Source organism: Jaculus jaculus, chromosome 1 (assembly GCF_020740685.1).
Source record: "Jaculus jaculus isolate mJacJac1 chromosome 1, mJacJac1.mat.Y.cur, whole genome shotgun sequence".
Classification (NCBI taxonomy): Eukaryota; Metazoa; Chordata; class Mammalia; order Rodentia; family Dipodidae; genus Jaculus; species Jaculus jaculus.
The window spans coordinates 150,941,327-150,960,100 of NC_059102.1; the positions used below are offsets into that span (position 1 = coordinate 150,941,327).

General features: G+C 47.4%; 1 protein-coding gene across 4 annotated transcripts in view; it reads left to right on the plus strand.

Annotated features, from left to right (window-relative positions):
* Camsap1 (calmodulin regulated spectrin associated protein 1) overlaps positions 1-18,322 on the plus strand; it is a 91,583-nt gene extending 73,261 nt beyond the window's left edge. For all 4 annotated transcript variants that reach the window (XM_045150195.1, XM_004654089.2, XM_045150206.1 and 1 more), the window contains 12 exons: positions 4,164-4,303; positions 4,578-4,674; positions 5,284-5,461; positions 6,141-6,232; positions 6,694-6,778; positions 7,950-10,311; positions 10,879-11,015; positions 11,622-11,830; positions 12,324-12,426; positions 14,160-14,275; positions 14,804-14,922; positions 17,210-18,322. In XM_045150195.1, coding sequence (XP_045006130.1) covers positions 4,164-4,303; positions 4,578-4,674; positions 5,284-5,461; positions 6,141-6,232; positions 6,694-6,778; positions 7,950-10,311; positions 10,879-11,015; positions 11,622-11,830; positions 12,324-12,426; positions 14,160-14,275; positions 14,804-14,922; positions 17,210-17,512 — 3,941 coding nt within the window. In that variant the 3' untranslated portion in view covers positions 17,513-18,322. The remainder of the gene's footprint in view (positions 1-4,163; positions 4,304-4,577; positions 4,675-5,283; positions 5,462-6,140; positions 6,233-6,693; positions 6,779-7,949; positions 10,312-10,878; positions 11,016-11,621; positions 11,831-12,323; positions 12,427-14,159; positions 14,276-14,803; positions 14,923-17,209) is intronic.
* Positions 18,323-18,774: the final 452 nt, after the last annotated feature.

The window sequence follows — 18,774 nt, forward strand, 5'->3', positions numbered from 1 at the left end:
CAAATCTGTAATACTTAAAGGGACCAGAGACAGTGCTTATACATGCTTTATGGGTGGAACGAGAACCCAGAGTTGGCATGTAAGTCTTCAGAGGTGGGCAATTTTTATCAGTTTTGTTCCCTGACATGCCTCAGCCATTAAAATAATATCTGGGACAAACTGATATGGACTACATACTTGTTGAACAAGTGAACATACCGTGCATGACTTGTTAGCACTTGCAGGATGTAGCCTGAAGGGAGATTTGTTGCCTCAAGTGTGTGTGTATGTGTGTGTCAGAAAGTAAGGTACCTGGCAATTAGGAACAAGGTTCACTACAATGTCTTAGATCAAAGATGTAGGGACTTGGAAGGATGGTTTCAGTGCTTGCTGTACAAGCATGAGTACATGAATCGAGATCCCCAGAGCCCGTGCAAAAGCCAATGCTCTGGAAGGTATCTGTGATCCCAGTGGGCATATATAAGAGGGGTGGCAGAAGCAAGCAAGTTTCCCAGAAGCTTGCCAGCCAGCTAGCGTACACGAAAGACCCTGCCTCAAACAAGGTGGAAAGTGAGGACTGATACCCAAAGTTGTCCTCTAGTCTCCACACATGTGCTGTGGCACACATACCCATATCCACACGCACGAACATGCATGTAACACTCAAAAAAAGAAAAAGGACATAGAAATAATCCTAAAGAATACTGAAGGAGGGAAAAATGAGTAGTTTTCTGACTCTCTCGTCAAAATTACTCCAAATCAAGGAGAATAAATTCCTGAATTGCAAATTCCATCTTGAATGAAACTAGTGTGTATATATAGACTTGAAACATGTTGGCTCACCAAGAAGTAAAAGAGAGGGGCAGAAGAGGTCTAGCCAGGGGAGCAAGATAGTTTATCTGCATTCCTTGGAACTGCCTCAGGAAATGCCAAGGACTATGGCCAGCATTGATACCTAAGTGGTCTTTGAAAGTAAGTCTGAAGAGCAGTGTGAGCCTAGGTCCCTATTCTGAGAATTTATTCTTGCCCAGGAGATGGGCACACTTTGGGGAGACTGAGCCAGATAGGCCATGGGTCTCAGACTCCAGCACAGGGCAGGCAGGTGACAGGGAAGTTGCTAGAATCAGGGCTTTTGGTGAACTGCTTCGTCAAAGTCACCAGCTGCAGTAAGCCTCCATGAGACTGATCTACTCCATGTGCAAAATAGGAAGGGACTCTTCTCTACGGGAACTAGCCTCAAGGACAAATTCCAAAGCAGCTGAGGTCTGATTGTCCTTTGTGAAGCAGCTGGTCCCCGCCTTACCACCTGCAGCAAAGCCTTCTTCTCAGTGCCTCCCATGTAACTGATTGCTTCACATTTGAAGAAGTCCCCTGACATAGAAAAGAGCAAATAGGAAATCTAGATGTCTGTAACTGTAAGGCAGGTAGGTAGGCTCAGTAGTCAAGAAATTGATCCATGTGGACTCTATTTTTGCTGGGGTGTTTTATCAAACTTTAAAGCAGTTTGATAGTTTTTATGTTTTATAAACTGTCCTAGAGAAGAGGGAAGGTGAGATGCTCCTGTATGTAATGAGAGGATTTTCCCTGACCCACCTGGAAGAGACCACCATAGGGTATTTAGAGCTGGCTGCCTTGTTAACAGACAGGAAGTCGTATGTAAAGTATTAGGAGCCAAGAGTCTAATAGTCATATGTAGTCTACACAATCATCTCAGTGGGTACAGTACCTGCCCTGCCAGTGCCATGACCTACCCTGGTGTTGGCTGTGGATCCCATGCTGCTGCAGTCATAGGTCTGACAGAAGACCAGAAGCAGTACATCGTGTCCTGCTGGCACAATGGGGTAAGAGGTTGGGAGCTCTGACCAGGGCTGCTTGCAGATTCAGTATGTGTGGGGTCCCATCTGGTCTGTGGTACAGAGAAATGTTCAGCTAACCTGGGAACGAAGTCAGAAAAAGGAGGAAAAAAAGAAAAACATGAAAGTGTAAATGTAAAAATAGATTGAAACTAAGACAAAATCCTCAACTTTTCTATAGTGCTTGAAAGAGACTTAGACTGAACATTCTTAGAGTCAGCATCCTGAAAATTGTAATTTCGCAATTGTTCTGTAAATTTTTGCCAGCCTAGTAAATACTTTTGTTTTCATAGAAATTGATAAGGCAACCAAAAATTCTTGTAGATGAATAAAGACCTAAGGACAAAGTTGTAACATTTTATCTTGGTATAAATTTAATTTTCAGTAGAGTGTTCAAGGAATTTCTGCATGTTTTTAATCCAGACTACCAGGACTGGCACTTTCTAACACTGGCATTCTGAACCACTTAGGAAGTAGAGGCTTTCTCCAGCAACATACACACACACACACACACACACGCCACAGCAGGGAAGACACCCCACCCTCTGCTTAGACTGGGCCACTTGTTTCTGTGATGTCCTTTTAGCTCACACCCAGTGTTATTACTTGCTAGGTCTCCTTGGAGCTTCCCTCAGTCCAGTCATTGCCCAGCCTTTGCCTTTCTTGAGTTTGGTGCATTGAGTTGGGCCAGTGTCCCTCGGTTGATTTGTCTGGTCTTTCTTGTGATGTGCCCTCCTCAGCATGTCACCTTCGCATATCCCATACTCGCTGTGCTGTTGATCAGGTGGTGTGTGCTGGTCTCCACTTCAGATGACAAGTTTGCTTATAATCAGCTAATTCCTTTGTGGGAAGAGCTTTGAAGTCAGAATCCCCCATTTCTCATCTGTCTTCTCATCCGACTTTCACACCAGGTTGACTGCCCATGCTGTTTCCAGCCTCATCCTCCTTGGTGTTTTCTACTTGGCATCCAGCAGCAGGGGAGAGCCTTGTCTTCTCCCTGCTAACTTGTGTGTTGATTCATGGGTTGAACGCTCGTTATGACCTCATTGACTCATAGTCTATTCGGTGGGTTTAAAATCCATTGCCTTCATCATGTTTTGTAGTTTGAGTTTTTCCAGATGTTAGAATTGGTTCTGGGGAATGAGAATATAGGACACTGAGTCTACATCTATTAAGTTGTGTTTAACCTTACAGTAGCTAAAACAGTGTGGCTTTGGCTCAGGGATAGTCACATGGAGCTTCACATAGAACTCAGAAAAGAGACGTTGAATATGGAGCTGTGTGTGTTGTGTGTGTGTGCTGGGGTGGGGGAGCTCACAGCTCAGAGGGCAAAGATAAGAGTGGTAACAAATAATACTTTGTGACCAGATGGCACTCCACCCCATAGAGTCAGAAGCACCCTTTCCTTGAACTAAAGACCTACACTTGAAAAGCAACATTTGAGATCTTTGGAAAGAATATCTAATTTGTACATACTTCTAAGATATAAAACCTTGAAGGAGGTTTTTGGGGAGGGGTGGAAATAAAGTTTAAGTTACTTTTCCAATTTTATTTATTCTTTTATGGTATGGATGGAACCATGGCCTTGTGCATGCTAGATAAGTCTCTGCCTCCTCCTTTTAAAGGCAGACATTCCCAGGCAAAGCAGATGAGAGTCCTTGGTGCAGTTGCCTCCTTACCTCACTCCTGTTTCTGCCAGAGAGTAGCTGGGCAGACACTGGAAGCTCCTCTTCAGGGCAAGGGCTCATTGCCTGGGTTGCGTTAGCCAGTGGAGGGTCTGTCTTCTTGAGCTAATCTGTGGGAGAGGGTGGAAAAATCCCCACCTCTTCATGGCGGAGGCTTGTGCTTTGCATCGTCTCCTGATTTGGGGAGATTGGAGACTTGACGTATGTAATCTTGTGCCTTTTTTTTTTTTTCCTTTCTCTTTGCAAATATGGAAGCAACTTTAGGCAAAGGGTTTCTCCTGAAGGAAGGTGATTGCCCCTGTTCATTTTGCTCACCCTGCCCCTGTGCTAGGATGAAGTAGTGCCTTGTGCTTGCTAGGCAAGTGCTGAACTGCTGAGATGCAACTCTAGCCTACCAATTTTAATTTAGGAGCCCATTCTTGAAACTTCATGTGATTCAGCTATTAACCTTTAAATGTGCAACCCATGTTTTCCTTCTACATTTAATGTCCCTTGATGCAAAGTATATTTTGAAATCTCAACATTGTTTATTTTATCACTATTACTTCCACATAAAATGGTTTCAGTTCAGAGTTACATATTTACGTAGACTCTCATATAAAGCAGTGTGCACACGTGACAGATTCCAATCATCTGTGTCTACCAGATATATGCCTGAAGGAGGTGCCGTCAATGGCAGACAGCCTGTATAACATCCGGCTTCTGCGGGAGTTCTCCAACGAGCATCTGAACAAGTGCTTCTTTCTCACCCTGGAGGACATGCTCTATGCCCCCCTGGTGTTAAAGGTAAGGCCACGGCCCAACACGCGCTGAAGACCAGCTGCCTGCGAGCGAGCGAGCGTGTGTGAGCGCCTGCTGTGCTGGGGTCAGGTTTTCCTCTGTGCGAGCGGGCGTGCGGACCAGGGTTTCTTGCTGCTGCAAACAAGCATGGATGCTTGTGGCACTTTTTGTACCTGGCTTTACGTGGGTACTGGGGAATTGAACGCAGGACGACAGGCTTTGCAAGCCAGCGCCTTTAACCTCTGAGCCTTCTCCTCAGCCCATTGTGTTTTTCTTTTAGCCGAATGTTATGGTTTTTATCGCTGAGCTCTTCTGGTGGTTTGAGAATGTCAAACCAGATTTCGTTCAGCCCCGGGATGTTCAGGAGCTGAAGGATGGTGAGTGGCTGATTGCATGATCACAGCTGTTGCCTGGGGAAAACAAAGGGATTGAGGCATCCCACCTACCCATGCAGCCCAGGGAAGGACTGCTTGTTGGTGCCCATGACAGACCTGGCACCCAGTGTGCCTATTCTGTAGTCTGTGCTGTGTTTTAAAATTTTGTATGGTATTTTCAGAGTACTTGGTTTTTTATTTTTACTTATTTTTTTGAGGAGGGAATATGGGTATGCTAGGGTCTCCAGCTACTGCAAATTAACTCCAGGTACATGAGCCACCTTTTGCATGTGGCTTACATGGATTCTGGGCAGTTGAACCCGAGTCCTTAGGCTTTGCAGGCAAGTACCTAACCACTAAGCCATCTCTCCAGCCCCGGAGTACCTTTTAAAAACTTGCACACGCATGGTGCTGGGTGCCAGACTTAAGGCTGTATCTGTTAAACTTGAAATCAGTTTTTAAGAGAATCTTGGGTTCAAGTATGAAAGTTTGTGTTTATAGAAGCTATAAGTTCTCTGGTTCTTGCTGATATTGTAACTATATTATGTATATATTATAATATACATAATTATATATAATAGCAATATTTCTATAAAATTACTATTTCTGCAGCCAAAACAGTGTTACAGCAGAAGAGCTGCCGGCCTCCTGTTCCCATCTCCAATGCCACCAAGCGCAGCTTCCTGGGTAGCCCCGCTGCTATGAGCCCTGCCGACGCACCACCACCCACCCAGCTGCTGGCTGAAGGTGGGCACCGGTACCACCTCCACTCAGAAGAGCCCGAATATCTGTAAGTCTGTGGTTCTGCCTTCAGAATTAATTCACTATCTTGTTTCCCTTTTTGTGGTTACTTGAGGTGCTAATTGACCTTCTCTTTATAAATATAGAAAGTGCACAGGGTAGGTTGCAGCAGCTATCCTGCAACCTTGTCCCTCAGCCAGTCTCCTCTCCATAGGCCAGGAATGCTACATGCCTTTAGGGCTGCTGTGCAAGGGCTTTCAAGCAGACACGTCACATTCTAGTACTGCTTGCAGAAGAGGTGCTTCTTCACTGCCTTTCACAGCAGTTGTACTGTTTAGAAAGCTATATAATGAGTAGGAAAAGTAACAGTTCAGTTTTCTATGAAATACAGCCTGCTAAGACATAAAGAATGAAGTGCTCTTGCGTGTCAAGTACTGGGGTCCCTTTCTTAGAGCCCACCCATTCAGAGATGGCTGGTGAGCTCGCTTTGTTCATGTCATGAGCACGGAATTTGGTTCTAATGCAGCAAGAGTCCCTAGTGTGCATGCACACACAAACACACATGCAAATAAACGAATAAATACATTTTTTAAAAAGTATTTCTCCAGAGAACCTGTCCATTGATTTTAGCTTGTAGGAATTCATAATGGACTCTGATGTCTCATATGCCTTTGCTTTTGAATTTGAAGTTTGACAGCTCATGATTCTCTAATTCCTTTTCCATCTAGTGGGAAAGGAACTTCCACCTTTAGCCCATCCCATCCTTTGTTGCCGCTGAGGCAGAAACAGCAAAAAGCGGCACAGGCAGAGGAGACCCCCGGTGAGTTGCCTTCTGTCTTCTCTTTCACAGTGTTTTCTTCCCATGGTTGAGTAGAGTAACATTTCTCAAAGTTGAATGATCTTACTCTAATGTGGTAATTCTAGTGAAGAATGGTAGACTTAAGTTGTAATGCGTTGATATAGCTTAGGATTTATAGTCTTGTGGTGAAAATGCCATTCAAATCTGATAACATCTATATAGCATTCACAGAACTGTGGGGTTGTTCGCAAGCAAGAGCTGATGTAATGAGACTTGCTGAGCCTGGCTCTCATGTCATGTTCTGTACTAGTTACACCACACTTAAACTTATCATTAGAATCACTGATTTTATGCTTTCTTGGGTAGCTTGGTAGACTGAGTTACAGTTCATTACCTGAATAAATGGTTATTACATTGAAAGAACTTCAAATGGTACAAAATTGGTTACTTAATACTGAATATTCTTTTTCCTTCAACTACAGATCAGAGACATCGATCTAATTCTTTAACCCGAATGGATGGTCAGCCACGAGGTGCAGCAATAGCGTGGTCAGATAAAAAAAGCAGGTGAGTCACTTGAATGGTCTTCTGTTTGGGTGCTGAGACTAGAGCAGCAGTTCTCCAGATGTATTTCAATGAACCCTGAAAAGTCACCGAGCCCTTATGGGGGTTCATGGAGTCAGTTACGTTCACAGCAGTTCCAGCACATTAGCTGCTCTCTTCTGTGCTTATTCTGTCCCATGAGCACGGTGCACTTCCCCAGTGGTTATGTGATTTGTCCCAGCAAGTAGTCAGATGTGAAGGTCCCATCAGGCAACACAGAAATAATGTGGAAGCCACTCTACACTATGAGCTTTTCTGTTCTAGAAAATAATAGTCGTTTTTCATGTGATGGATTGTTAATGTAACTTTTTTAAAAAAATGTAAAATCATTTTTAATTTATTTATTTATGAAAGGGAGGGAGGGAGGAAGGAAGGAGAGAGAGAGGGGGAGGGAGTGCCACCATGTGCATCTGGTTCACATGGGTTGTGGGAATTGAACCTGGGTCCTTAGGATTTTAAGTGCCTTAACTGCTAAGCCATCTCTCCAGCTCCATTAATGTAACTTTTATTCATTATTTTAAAAGTATTGAGGGCTGGAGAGATGGCTTAGCAGTTAAGGCACTTGCTTGCAAAGCCTACCTATCCAAGTTTGGTTCCCCAGTACCCACATAAAGCCAGATGCACAAGGTGGCTCATGCAGCTGGAGTGTGTTTGCAGCAGCTGAATGCCCTGGTGTGCCCTCTCTCTCTCTCTTTTCTCTCTCTGCTTGAACAAAATTTTTTTTAAAAAAATGAACTTTTATTAGAAATATGTAAACAAGCCGGGCGTGGTGGCGCACACCTTTAATCCCAGCACTCGGGAGGCAGAGGTAGGAGGATCGCCGTGAGTTCAAGGCCACCCTGAGACTACAGAGTTAATTCCAGGTCAGCCTGGACCAGAGTGAGACCCTACCTCGAAAAACCAAAAAAAAAAAAAAAAAAAAAAAGGAAATATGTAAACAAAAGCTCTTTGGGTCATTGATCACTTTTAAGTATAGTAAAAGGGTGCTCTAGGAGCCGTGTGTTTGAGAACCACTTACCTGAAGCCCCTTCTGGAGCAGTTCCGTAAGTTTCCTGCATGGGGTGGGTTCTCTGTATTCAGTTCATAACCAGAAGCCCCTCTGCCAGTCGGTGTTCAGTGCTTTCTTCTGTTTTAGGCCTATGTCCCAGCCAACACCCTTTGCTCTCCATCATGCTGCAAGTGATGTGGACCCTGGCTCTGGTGATAGTGTCAGTTTGGCCCGCTCCATCAGCAAAGACAGCTTGGCGTCCAACATTGTCCACCTGACCCCACAGAACCAGCCCCACCCCATAGCCGGAAAGACCAATGGGAAAAGCCTCCTAAGCAATGTCAACATTGAAGATGAGGAGGAAGAGCTTGTAGCCATCATCAGAACAGATGTATCTCCCCGCTCTAGTGACCCAGAGGTCCTTAGGGCCTCTCCTCGAGCCCCAGGTATGCTGGCAAATGTGAGGTCTCCCCAGAGACAGGTGGATGCCTTAGAGAAGAAGCCTGACAGCTTTTATTTGGAGCCCCTGATGCCAGCAGTACTTCGGCCAGCCAAAGAGAAGCAGATTATTACTAAGGAGGATGAGCGTGGCGAAGGGAGACCAAGGTGCATCATATCCAAGAGGCCCAGCGAGGTCCCCCAGCCTCTCATACGGAAGAAGGTGACTGGCAGCCATGGCAATCGGGACTTGAACAGGACTTTCACCCCAATTCCTAGTTCAGAATTTACTGCAAGCATTGACCCTGCAGAGATGGGATCGCTGTCAGCAGAAGCTATGGGGGAAGTGCCAGAGACCCCTCTGGCTGTGGGCAGGTTCGATCCGTTACCTCAGGGGCAGGCTGCTGATGGCTTCTTCCTTCACATGGGCAGGGCTGATGAAGATGCTGAGGGGAGGTGGTATGTCAGCTCACAGAGCCCCAGCTCCCACGACTCAGAGCCCTGGACCATCCTGAGGCAGGACTCTGACTCTGATGTGGTGGATGTTGAGGATGTGGAACAGGATTTTGTTGGTGAAGACCATTCTGTGGTTATCCACCCCCAGTATGCTGGTGAAGAAGAATCGGCCAAACTTCAAGAAGATATGAAGGTGAAGGAGCACGAGGACAAGGATGATGCCAGTGGCCGCTCAAGCCCGTGTCTGAGCACAGCCTCTCAGCTCAGCAGCATGTCCATGGCAAGTGGAAGTGTGAAGATGACCAGTTTTGCGGAAAGGAAGCTCCAGAGGCTCAACAGCTGTGAGACCAAGTCCAGCACCAGCAGCTCTCAGAAGACCACCCCGGATGCATCTGAGAGCTGCCCAGCCCCTCTGACCACTTGGCGGCAGAAGAGAGAGCAGAGCCCTGGCAGGTATAGCAAGGACCCCGCCAGCCTGCTAGCGTCCGAGTTGGTGCAGCTGCACATGCAGCTGGAGGAAAAGCGCCGAGCCATCGAGGCTCAGAAAAAGAAGATGGAGGCACTGTCTGCACGGCAGCGTCTGAAGCTGGGCAAGGCCGCCTTTCTGCACGTGGTGAAGAAGGGTAAGGCTGATGGCCCCCCACAGCCACTGAGGCCAGAACACTTGACGAAGGAGTACACACAGCACAACGGGGAGGAGTTGGATGAAGGAGTTTGTAAAACTGAAGGCTTTCTTGTCAAGGAAGAGCAGAGAGAGCTCAGTGAGTCTCAAGATGTGGCATTTGTCCAGTCACATAAGCTCAGGGACCCGGCTGCTCTGCATGATGGGGAGAAGCACAGGGTGATCTCCGCAGCTCTCTTGGAGGATAGCATTGGCGAGGTGGACATGAACGAGTGTGACCTGTCCATTGAGAAGCTGAATGAGACCATCAGCACCCTGCAGCAAGCTATCCTGAAGATTTCCCAGCAGCAGGAGCAGCTTCTCATGAAGTCCCCAACAGTGCCAACGCCAGGCGCTAAAAATAACTGCCAGGACCAAAAGGTAAAGGCCCCCGTCCACTTTGTTGAGCCGATCTCTCCAACTGGGGTGTCTGGACACCGTAAACCCCTGCGGCTTGGTCAGGGCCGCAGCTCCCGTCCAGGAAGACCAGCTGAGCTGAAGGTTCCAAAAGAGAGGCAGCAGGTCTGCTCACGGAGCAAAACCCCAACACCCAGTACCGAGACCCTCCCACATCCACGGTCTTTGACCGCAAACACCCACCCACGGACACCTTCTGACCCAGGAGGTGAACCCCCCGAGAAATGTCTCTTTGACAGTTTCAGGCTCCACGATGAGAGCAACCAGCGGACATTGGTTCTGTCCTCCAAAGATGCAAATGTTGTATCAGAGCAGATGAGCTTCAAAGAGGGTCTGGACACCAGTGTCCAAGAGTCCGTCACAGGCCAAGAGCACATCTCAGTGGAAGAGCCGCTGAGGATCAAGGCCAGCCTCATTGAGGTAGACCTTTCCGACCTGAAGGCCCCTGAGGAGGATGGAGAGGTAGCTGGTCATGACAACTCAGCAGAACTTGGTGGCGATGGAGACCAGAAGTCTGGAGTTGGTTTCTTCTTCAAGGTGAGTGAGTTGCTAGTATGTGTCTGTCAAGTGGTCATGAAGTGTTCTTGGCTTCACCTTGACTGTGGGGGTGTTTCAGAACTTCATCACTGAGAACTTCCGTAAAACATCAAGGTAGAAATAAGCCTGACTTTATGGGCCACAGAAGACTCTATCCTAAGGACTCATTCTAGATGGAAGCAGCCACAGGCAGCACATCCTGGTGTGTCATGTGATTATCCTGTATCACAAGATAGGCTTTTCAACCATTTAAAAATGTAAAAAGTGCTTTCAGGCTGTGCAGAAGTACTGGGCCAGCTGTGGTCTGTGGGGAGAGGAATGGTTTGGGAGGGAAACCGAATTTGGTGTGAGGCCTGTGGAAGGTCAGTCCATAGAGGCTGTTTTGATGACATGGGCTCTTTTCCATTTGTGTCAGAGTACTTCAATGTGATGCACTCATTCATTGAATGGTTTAAAGTCAGGTTTTCCAGGTATACACTAAAGTATGTGCTGGCTACAGTAAGCCTAGGTTAGATAGTTGAAGGGGCTCCCAGCCCTGTCATTGAGTACACAATGCTGGTTTTGTAGGATGAACAGAAGGCAGAAGATGAGCTTGCCAAGAGGAGAGCGGCCTTCCTTCTGAAGCAGCAGCGCAAGGCTGAGGAGGCCCGCGCTCGCAAGCAGCAGCTCGAGGCCGAAGTGGAGCTCAAGCGTGATGAAGCCAGGTAGCCACTCCGCCATTCTCCCTCTGCATCCAGGAGGGCAGCCTGGCCATATGGACCCTGCCTGCTATCAGCACTTATTATACACTGGCCACAAAAGTACCTATCTTTTACAAAGCTTTTCTGCAAAGCACTTTTCTTTGTGTGATCTTTAATTATCATAACTGCTCCATGAACTGTGTACATTCTGTCCCCATTGTAATCATGAGGCCACCAATATGCAGCATAGGAAATAAGTTATCTGTGGTCACAGCACTTTTTCGGAACATAAGTTTAACAGATGGTTCAGCTCATGGCCTGCCCTTTTTTTTAAAAAAAAAAAGTTTTTTTTTGTATTTATGTATTGGAGAGACAGAGAGAATGGGTGTGCCAGGTCCTCCAGCCACTGCAAACAAACTCCAGACACGTGCGCCCACCTTGTGCATCTGGCTTACATGGGTAGTGGGGAATTGAACCTGGGTCCTTAGGCCTCACAGGAAAATGTCTTGGCCTCTGAGCCATCTCTCCAGCCCTAGGGCCTTCCCTTTTAACTACTGCCTCCTGCTCCTCAAACTCCCTCAGCTTCAGTGGTTTACAGAGAGAACCCCAAAGAGCCCCTTTCTCCCTCAGGCGTAAAGCTGAAGAAGACCGCGTGCGGAAGGAGGAGGAGAAGGCACGGCGAGAGCTCATCAAGCAGGAGTACCTGCGAAGGAAGCAGCAGCAGATCTTAGAGGAGCAAGGACTTGGCAAGCCTAAATCAAAGCCGAAAAAGCCCCGGCCAAAGTCAGTGCATCGGGAAGAATCGTGCAGTGACTCTGGAACCAAGTGCTCCTCCACTCGTAAGCCTCATCCATCACGCATGCGAATGCTGCACTTGGTTTACAGTGCTCACATGCCTGCCTGCCTGCCTTCTTTCCTTCCTTCCTTCCTTCCTTCCTTTCTTCCTTCTATTGTTGTTTTTCAAGATAAGGTCTCGCTCTAGCCCAGGCTGACCTGGATTCACTATGTAGTCTCAGGGTGGCCTTGAACTCACAGTGATCCTCCTACCTCTGCCTCCTGAGAGCTGAGATTAAAGGCATGCGCCACCATGCCCAGCTCAGCTTCTTTTCTAATTGTGATTTTCTCAAGACCTATGCGAAGCAGGCAGGATGCGAGGGATTATCCCTCAGACAAACTTGAGAAAACAGGCCACATGTGATATTCTGAGGTGGCAAGATTTATCCAGCAGTGGGCCAGAGGGATGGCAGAAAGCAGTCCTGTGCCATGGGTCTGAGCAAGCCAGATGGGTCCAAGGAAAGCTCTACACATTTTGCCCTTTTTTTCCCCCTGCAGCTGATAATTTGAGCCGGACTCATTCTGGCTCCAGCCTGTCCTTGGCTTCTGCAGCAACAACCGAACCCGAGAGCGTTCATTCAGGGGGCACACCTTCTCACCGGTAAGGAGGTCAGAGAGCTGACTTGAGGGGCTGGGGAGATTGCTCCGTGGACAAAGGGCCTGCTGTGCAAGCATGAGGATCTAGATTCAGATCCCCAGCGCCCATGTCGTTGTCAGGTGGGCATGGTGGCCCAGCTACAATCCCAGAACTCAAGAGGTGGTGATGGGGATTCCCAGGGTGATTTGGACAGCTACATTTGAGAGTTGGCAAGATCTGGGTTCCAGTGAGAGATCCGGCCTCAGTCAAATAAAGACAAGGCACCCAAGCTCAACTTCCGGCCTTTACATCTCCACATAATGCACATACATATGAACATGCATGCATAGAAACAGCGGGCACAAGAGTGTTAGTTGTGCAGCATGCCTTTTCAGCAGTAAGAGGCCAGGAAGCTCCAGGGCAGCGGCAGCTCCCCATTGTGCGAGCAGAGGGACTTCTGGTCAAAGCCCGGTTCGAGATGCAAGAGACGCTTTTGTGACTTTATTTTGTAGTGCTCATAGAAGGAGCCTCGACTTGCCCCTCACTCAGGTTCACCAGATTCTGTGACCTTCTCCCTGTCCCACGTGTGCTTGCAGGTTTTCTTGTCATGTAGGAATAAACGGACAGCCCCTGGCCATTCTCCCACGCACTTCAGTGTTTCTCGGCACATTTGTCTGATCTCGAGTCTGTGTCCAGTTGTCACCCACTGCCCCATAACAGCCTGGATCTATTGAAATGCCGTTTTTCTGGGACCATCAATCACCTTTCTTGACAGTTTTCCAGCCTGCCCATCAGCTGGCTCCCTATATCACATGGAGTTATGTGCTCTTGACTGAAATAATGTGAAGTGTAGGTATCTTTCTCAGGCTGCAAGTCAGGAAGGGACAGTTAACTTGGATCATGTAAAGGGGTGTTTGCTATCTTTCCACCAGCTGTTAAAACTTCCCCTTTGTGTTACAGAGTGATGAGTGACTTTCCAGTTGCTAGGAGGATTCGACTAGCCAGCCCTCTTCTTCACTATAGGCTTTAGGAACTCCTGCTAAGCCCCTCCTTCCTCACTGCCCTTTGCATGTTGTTAGCTTCCAGTTGTAGCCCAGATTTTTCCCTGCCCACATGTCCCTGTACTTGTGTGTGCCTTGTGTGGCTGACATTGTGTGGGAAAGTGCATTTTCTTGCCTCCAAATGTGTCTGTTGGCTTTTTATGGAAGACTTTTGAGGGACCTGAATTCTTCTGTAGTTTCGTCCCACCCCCCAGCCTTGTCTGCCTGTCTTAGAGAACAGCAGCCTGCTGTCTGTCATTTGTGCAAGTTTATCCTTCCAGTGGTGCCTGCCGTGTGTCGTGAGGATGTCCCTGAAGTTCAGCCCAAACCCTCCAGACGTGCCAGTGGCTGAAGTGAAGTGTGGGTTTTCAGACTGGCCCCAAGGTGTGGCCCCTTCTTGCACGGGCATCATCGCTTGCTTGGCAGCTATAAAATTGCCCTTATTTATCCTCTGGCTTCTTGAGCCCACAGCAGTCCTGCCTTGCAGTGGTGCCTGCAGGCCAAGGCTGGTAAAAGCCTCTGAAGGGACAGCTCCCCTCCACTTCCATCACTCCGTGGCCTGCAGGATGTGCCTTGTTCGTTTTACAGAGCAAGCCCTTCACCTTCATGGGCAGGCCCTACTGCAGCAGCAGGCTGTCAGCTTCAAGCACGACAGCACGAGTGGCCAGGGAGGTGTTGTGGGCCGTGGCTATGCCCCTTGTCCTTTTCTGCCCACAGCGTTGAGTCGTTGGAAGCCTTACCCATCCTCAGCCGCAACCCAAGCAGGAGCACAGACAGAGACTGGGAAACGGCATCAGCAGCTTCCTCTTTGGCCTCTGTGGCTGAGTACACAGGTCAGTACCTACCCTCCCTAGAGTGTGTTGTGCATGGAGCTGTACCTTGTGTGGTGCTCTTGACAAGATGCACCGAAGCGTATCTAACAGGTTAGTGTTTATCTAATGACAGAAAGCTGTGTCCCACTGCTAGATGTCCACAGCAGGTGCACATCAGAACCCTAGAAACCCTGGCCTGTCTGTGCTTCTGTCCTGTCCGTCCTGTCCTGCAGACAGTGGGTAGTGCCAACTCCCAGCTACCTTCAGGGCAGGGGTAAGGCAAGGCAGCCACACATCTTGGGTACTTGGAACCTTAGCCTTTAGAAAAAGAAATTGAAACTGTGGAGCAAATAAATTTACTTGTCCATTAAAAAAAAAAATTTATAACTGAACTCTCTTGTAGACCTGAAGAAGTGTGTATGGCCAATTTCAAAAAGGTGTGACTGCCTAAGATTGCATCTGTCTATAACTTGTTTCTGAGAAATTGCTTTTCTTTTGTGTGTTTATGCTTTATACTACTAATTTTGCACCTCAATCTGACTTTCTTAGGTCCTAAGCTCTTTAAGGAGCCCAGTAGTAAATCTAACAAACCAATTATTCACAATGCCATCTCCCACTGCTGCCTGGCTGGGAAAGTAAATGAACCTCACAAGAACTCAATATTGGAGGCAAGTACCACGTTTTCTGGTGCTTTTACATGGAAGAAAAGGGGCTTAACAGGGTACAAGTTTTTGTTGAAGAGGGCAGCCCTTGTATTTGCGTGGAGGTGTGTTCTCATTTTGGGGGGTACTCTACCAAGAGCTGCCATGCCTGGCCCTGAATTTTAGGGGTAGGTTCCAGCCTAGTCCTTTAGCCTGGCAGGAATGAACTTCCAGGAAGAGGCAGCCCCGGGAAGCTCATGTCCTACACCTCAGGTGTGTCGTGACCTTGTCGGATTGCTGATCTTGGTGGCACCATGGCTTCTTAATGGAGAATATACATCTGTCTTGCATCATAAATCATGTTTCAGTAATTGGACCAAGACCTGGTCCTCATTTGCTTGTTTTTATTATTAACATTTGTGACAACATGAGGAATTTGTTACTCACTTCAGGAGGGGTACATTCCTTTCTTTATAATACAGACAGTGTACACACTAAGTGTCCATGTGCCCCACTGGTCCAGTCTCTTAGATTTGTTTGGGGACAGAGTGTGGCCTATGATTATAGACTTCTGTCCCTGAGTAGATTTCCATGATGGAGAGGCTGTTCAGAGATGCTGTAGGATTCCTGGGTCTCAGTTTTTATTGTGGCCGATGCTGAGAAGGAAGACACAGGTGGGGTCTGCACATCCATGCCCAGCTGCTATGTCCTGCTTCCCCCGAGAGCATGTACTGCACAGCAGTCGAGTGCCGTGGTATTTTTTCACGGGGAAGCACTTTTAGGTTTCTGGAGAGATGGCTCAGCAGTTTAGGCACTTTCCAGCAAAGCCCCAGCTTCCTGAAAGCTCTGCGCACCACCATTCCCAGCTCAGGGGCTAGTGCTCTTTCCTCCTGCATGAGCCTTGCTCCCGGGGCAGATGTGCTGCCTGCCGTCCACTCCTACCAACGGGGCTCTTCCTCCCGCCTGGCCGTGGCTACTTCAGATTTAAGCAGCGTTTATGTAGTTGAAATCAGTATTGTGTGTGTAGTGTTGGATTCTGTTTTTCCTCTTAATCTTTAATAGCATTAAAATAAGTCCAAACTATCTTTTCTAAAGCAACAAAACAAGTAAGTCATTATTTTGTATTTTCACAAATCTTTGTTTAATTCCTAGCATATAGAACTGGGTCTTTTCTAAAATATATATATATATATATATATATATATATATATATATATATATATTTGCATGCCAGGGCCTCTAACCACTGCAATCAAACTCTAGACGCGTGCGCCACCTTGTGTGCATGCATCGCCTTATGTTTTTGGCTTATATGTGGGTTCTGGGGAGTTGAACCCAAGTGCTTAGGCTTCTCAGACAAGCACCTTAACTGCTAATTATCTCTCTAGCCCTAAAAAATATTTTATTTATTCATTTGTAAGGGGGGGGGGGAGAGAGAGAGAGAGAGAGAGAGAGAGAGAGAGAGAGAGAGAGAGAGAGAGAGAGAGAGGGAGAGAATGAGTGCACCAGGGCCTCTATCCACTGCAAGCAAACTCCAGATGCATGTGCCATTTTGTCCATCTGGCTTTATGTGGGTACTTGGGACTTAAACCCGGGTTATGAAGCTTTGCAGGCAAGCACCTTAACCACTGAGCCATCTCTCCCAGCCCAAAACTAGGCTCTTCTAGTCTGTTGCCCTGTCATATCACATGGAAATCTCCACTGTGATTGGGCCAAGAAAGCATGGTGGGATATAGGGGCTGTGGCTGAGGTTGCAGTGTTCTTGAAGAGAACACAAGAACTCAAAGCCACGCTTTGAGAACTGTTGGCATAGTAGGTGTACTCCTGTCTCAGGTGTGAAGAGGACCCACTTTAGACATTGTGACCTGCACTGGCTGAGAGCCCTGAACAAGGTGGGCTCAAGTATCAGCAGTTAGGACTAGACGTAGGGTCTTTTGTTGGCAACAGCTTTATTGAAGTAGAGTTCATAAGCCACATCATCCATCCTGTACAAGTTATAATCGAGTGATTGTTTTTTCTTTTTTTTTTTTTTAAGTCTTTTTAACCGAATAGTGCAATTACTGCATTTGATTTATTTGAATTTCCTATTCTGGGCTTTGCTTATAACTGGAGCCTCAAGATCATGCCCCATTAAATGGTTAATCCATAATTTGCTGAAGTAGGAAGGCTAGTCTGAATGTACAGTAGCTATCCATACAAGTGGGTGCTTGCTGGATATTCACTTGCCTTGGTGTGGCAACCATTAGGCTACTGTGGGGACCTGGGATGCTAGAGTGGCATTCAAGTGTGTCCCATCTCTTCCCCCCACCCCAAGGAGTTGGAGAAGTGTGATGCCAACCACTACATCATTCTGTTTCGTGATGCTGGCTGCCAGTTCAGGGCACTTTACTGCTACTATCCTGATACTGAGGAAATCTACAAACTCACTGGCACAGGGCCAAAGAGTATCACCAAGAAGATGATTGACAAATTGTACAAATACAGCTCGGACCGAAAGCAGTTTAACCTGATCCCAGCCAAGACCATGTCGGTCAGTGTGGACGCACTGACGATCCATAACCACTTGTGGCAGCCCAAGCGGCCCGCAGTGCCAAAGAAGACCCAGACCCGCAAGTGACCCATGGCAGCCAGAACTCAGAGGAGGTGCTGGCGGGATCCTATTTATTATTTTCATCCATTTGGGTACGAAGTATGTAGAGCCACAGACCTTTTCTCCTGCGGCTTCTAGAGAACAAAAGAAGATCCCTCCTACCTCCCCCCCACCCCCGGCCCAGGATGCTGGGCAGGCAAGAACGGAGGAGTGAACATGTGGTTTCAGGGGGATAGCTGCGGTGGGCCCAGCTGACTGCCAAGGCCCTCAGAGCAGGGGACGTGACAGAGCAAGGTCCTGGGCTGTGTCCCCTCACTTGGAGCTCTTCGGGATGAGTTAAATGTGATCTCTCTGCCCTCCCCCCCTTTGCACATTGCCTGACACCCTGTGTTGGCCAGCTGTAATCACATGATTATAGGGCCGAGTCTTGCTCTCGGGCCAGGGTGTTTGAATGTCTTCATAAAAAGAGTTCATATGGGAAATCTTTTTCATTTGAGAAATTGTATGATATTTATTGACTGTGTCTACTGCCAACCTTTATATCCAGTTCTAAGATTTCTGAAAAAAAAAAAAAAATCCTGTTCCTTGCTGCTCAGAAAAAGTTTACTGAAAATGCCAGTTCACTGAAAGCACTGAAATCAGCAAAGTCTGTCTTCTGCTAAAGTGACGTTTACACATTTGGAGATATTGTTGCTGCCACGCGGTGGGGAGGGTGGCGGGGTGCTGCTGGCTACTGCCGGCTGTGTGGGATGCAGGTGCCAAGCCAGCCTCAGCCACCGCTTGTTGGGAGGGTGCTGATGACTTGTTCACTTAATAAAGGCAGATTTTGGTACAGTAGTGCAGTTTTCACTCTGAGCATGTTTGTCTTGAGAGATGCCATACTTTGGCTGACAGTTCCTTCGTGGTGGTGTGACGTCCTGACATGCTGTTGCAGTTCTTGCTTCTGGAGAAGCAGTGTGCTCCGTGGGGTGTGCAGTCTCAGGTGAGGTTGGTAATTTTGTTTTGTTGCCTCTTTACAAATAGTTACATGCTTACTTGCAGTTATTCTAGAGCTCCATTTGTGAAAGGACTTGGGGTTCTTTCCCCATTAGTCCCAGTAGTGGCTGATTGTTTGCCAGCAGACATTCCTAGGGAGCGGGCACATCCTAACCCTGACCACAGTGTGTCCACATAGTGGGGTGCCCCTGTGATGGCCCAACTGCTGAAGACCCTGGAGCAACTTATCTTGGTTTTGCATATTTCATCTTGAGAGTGTTACTTGAATCTATCTGAACTGCAGAAAATATTGA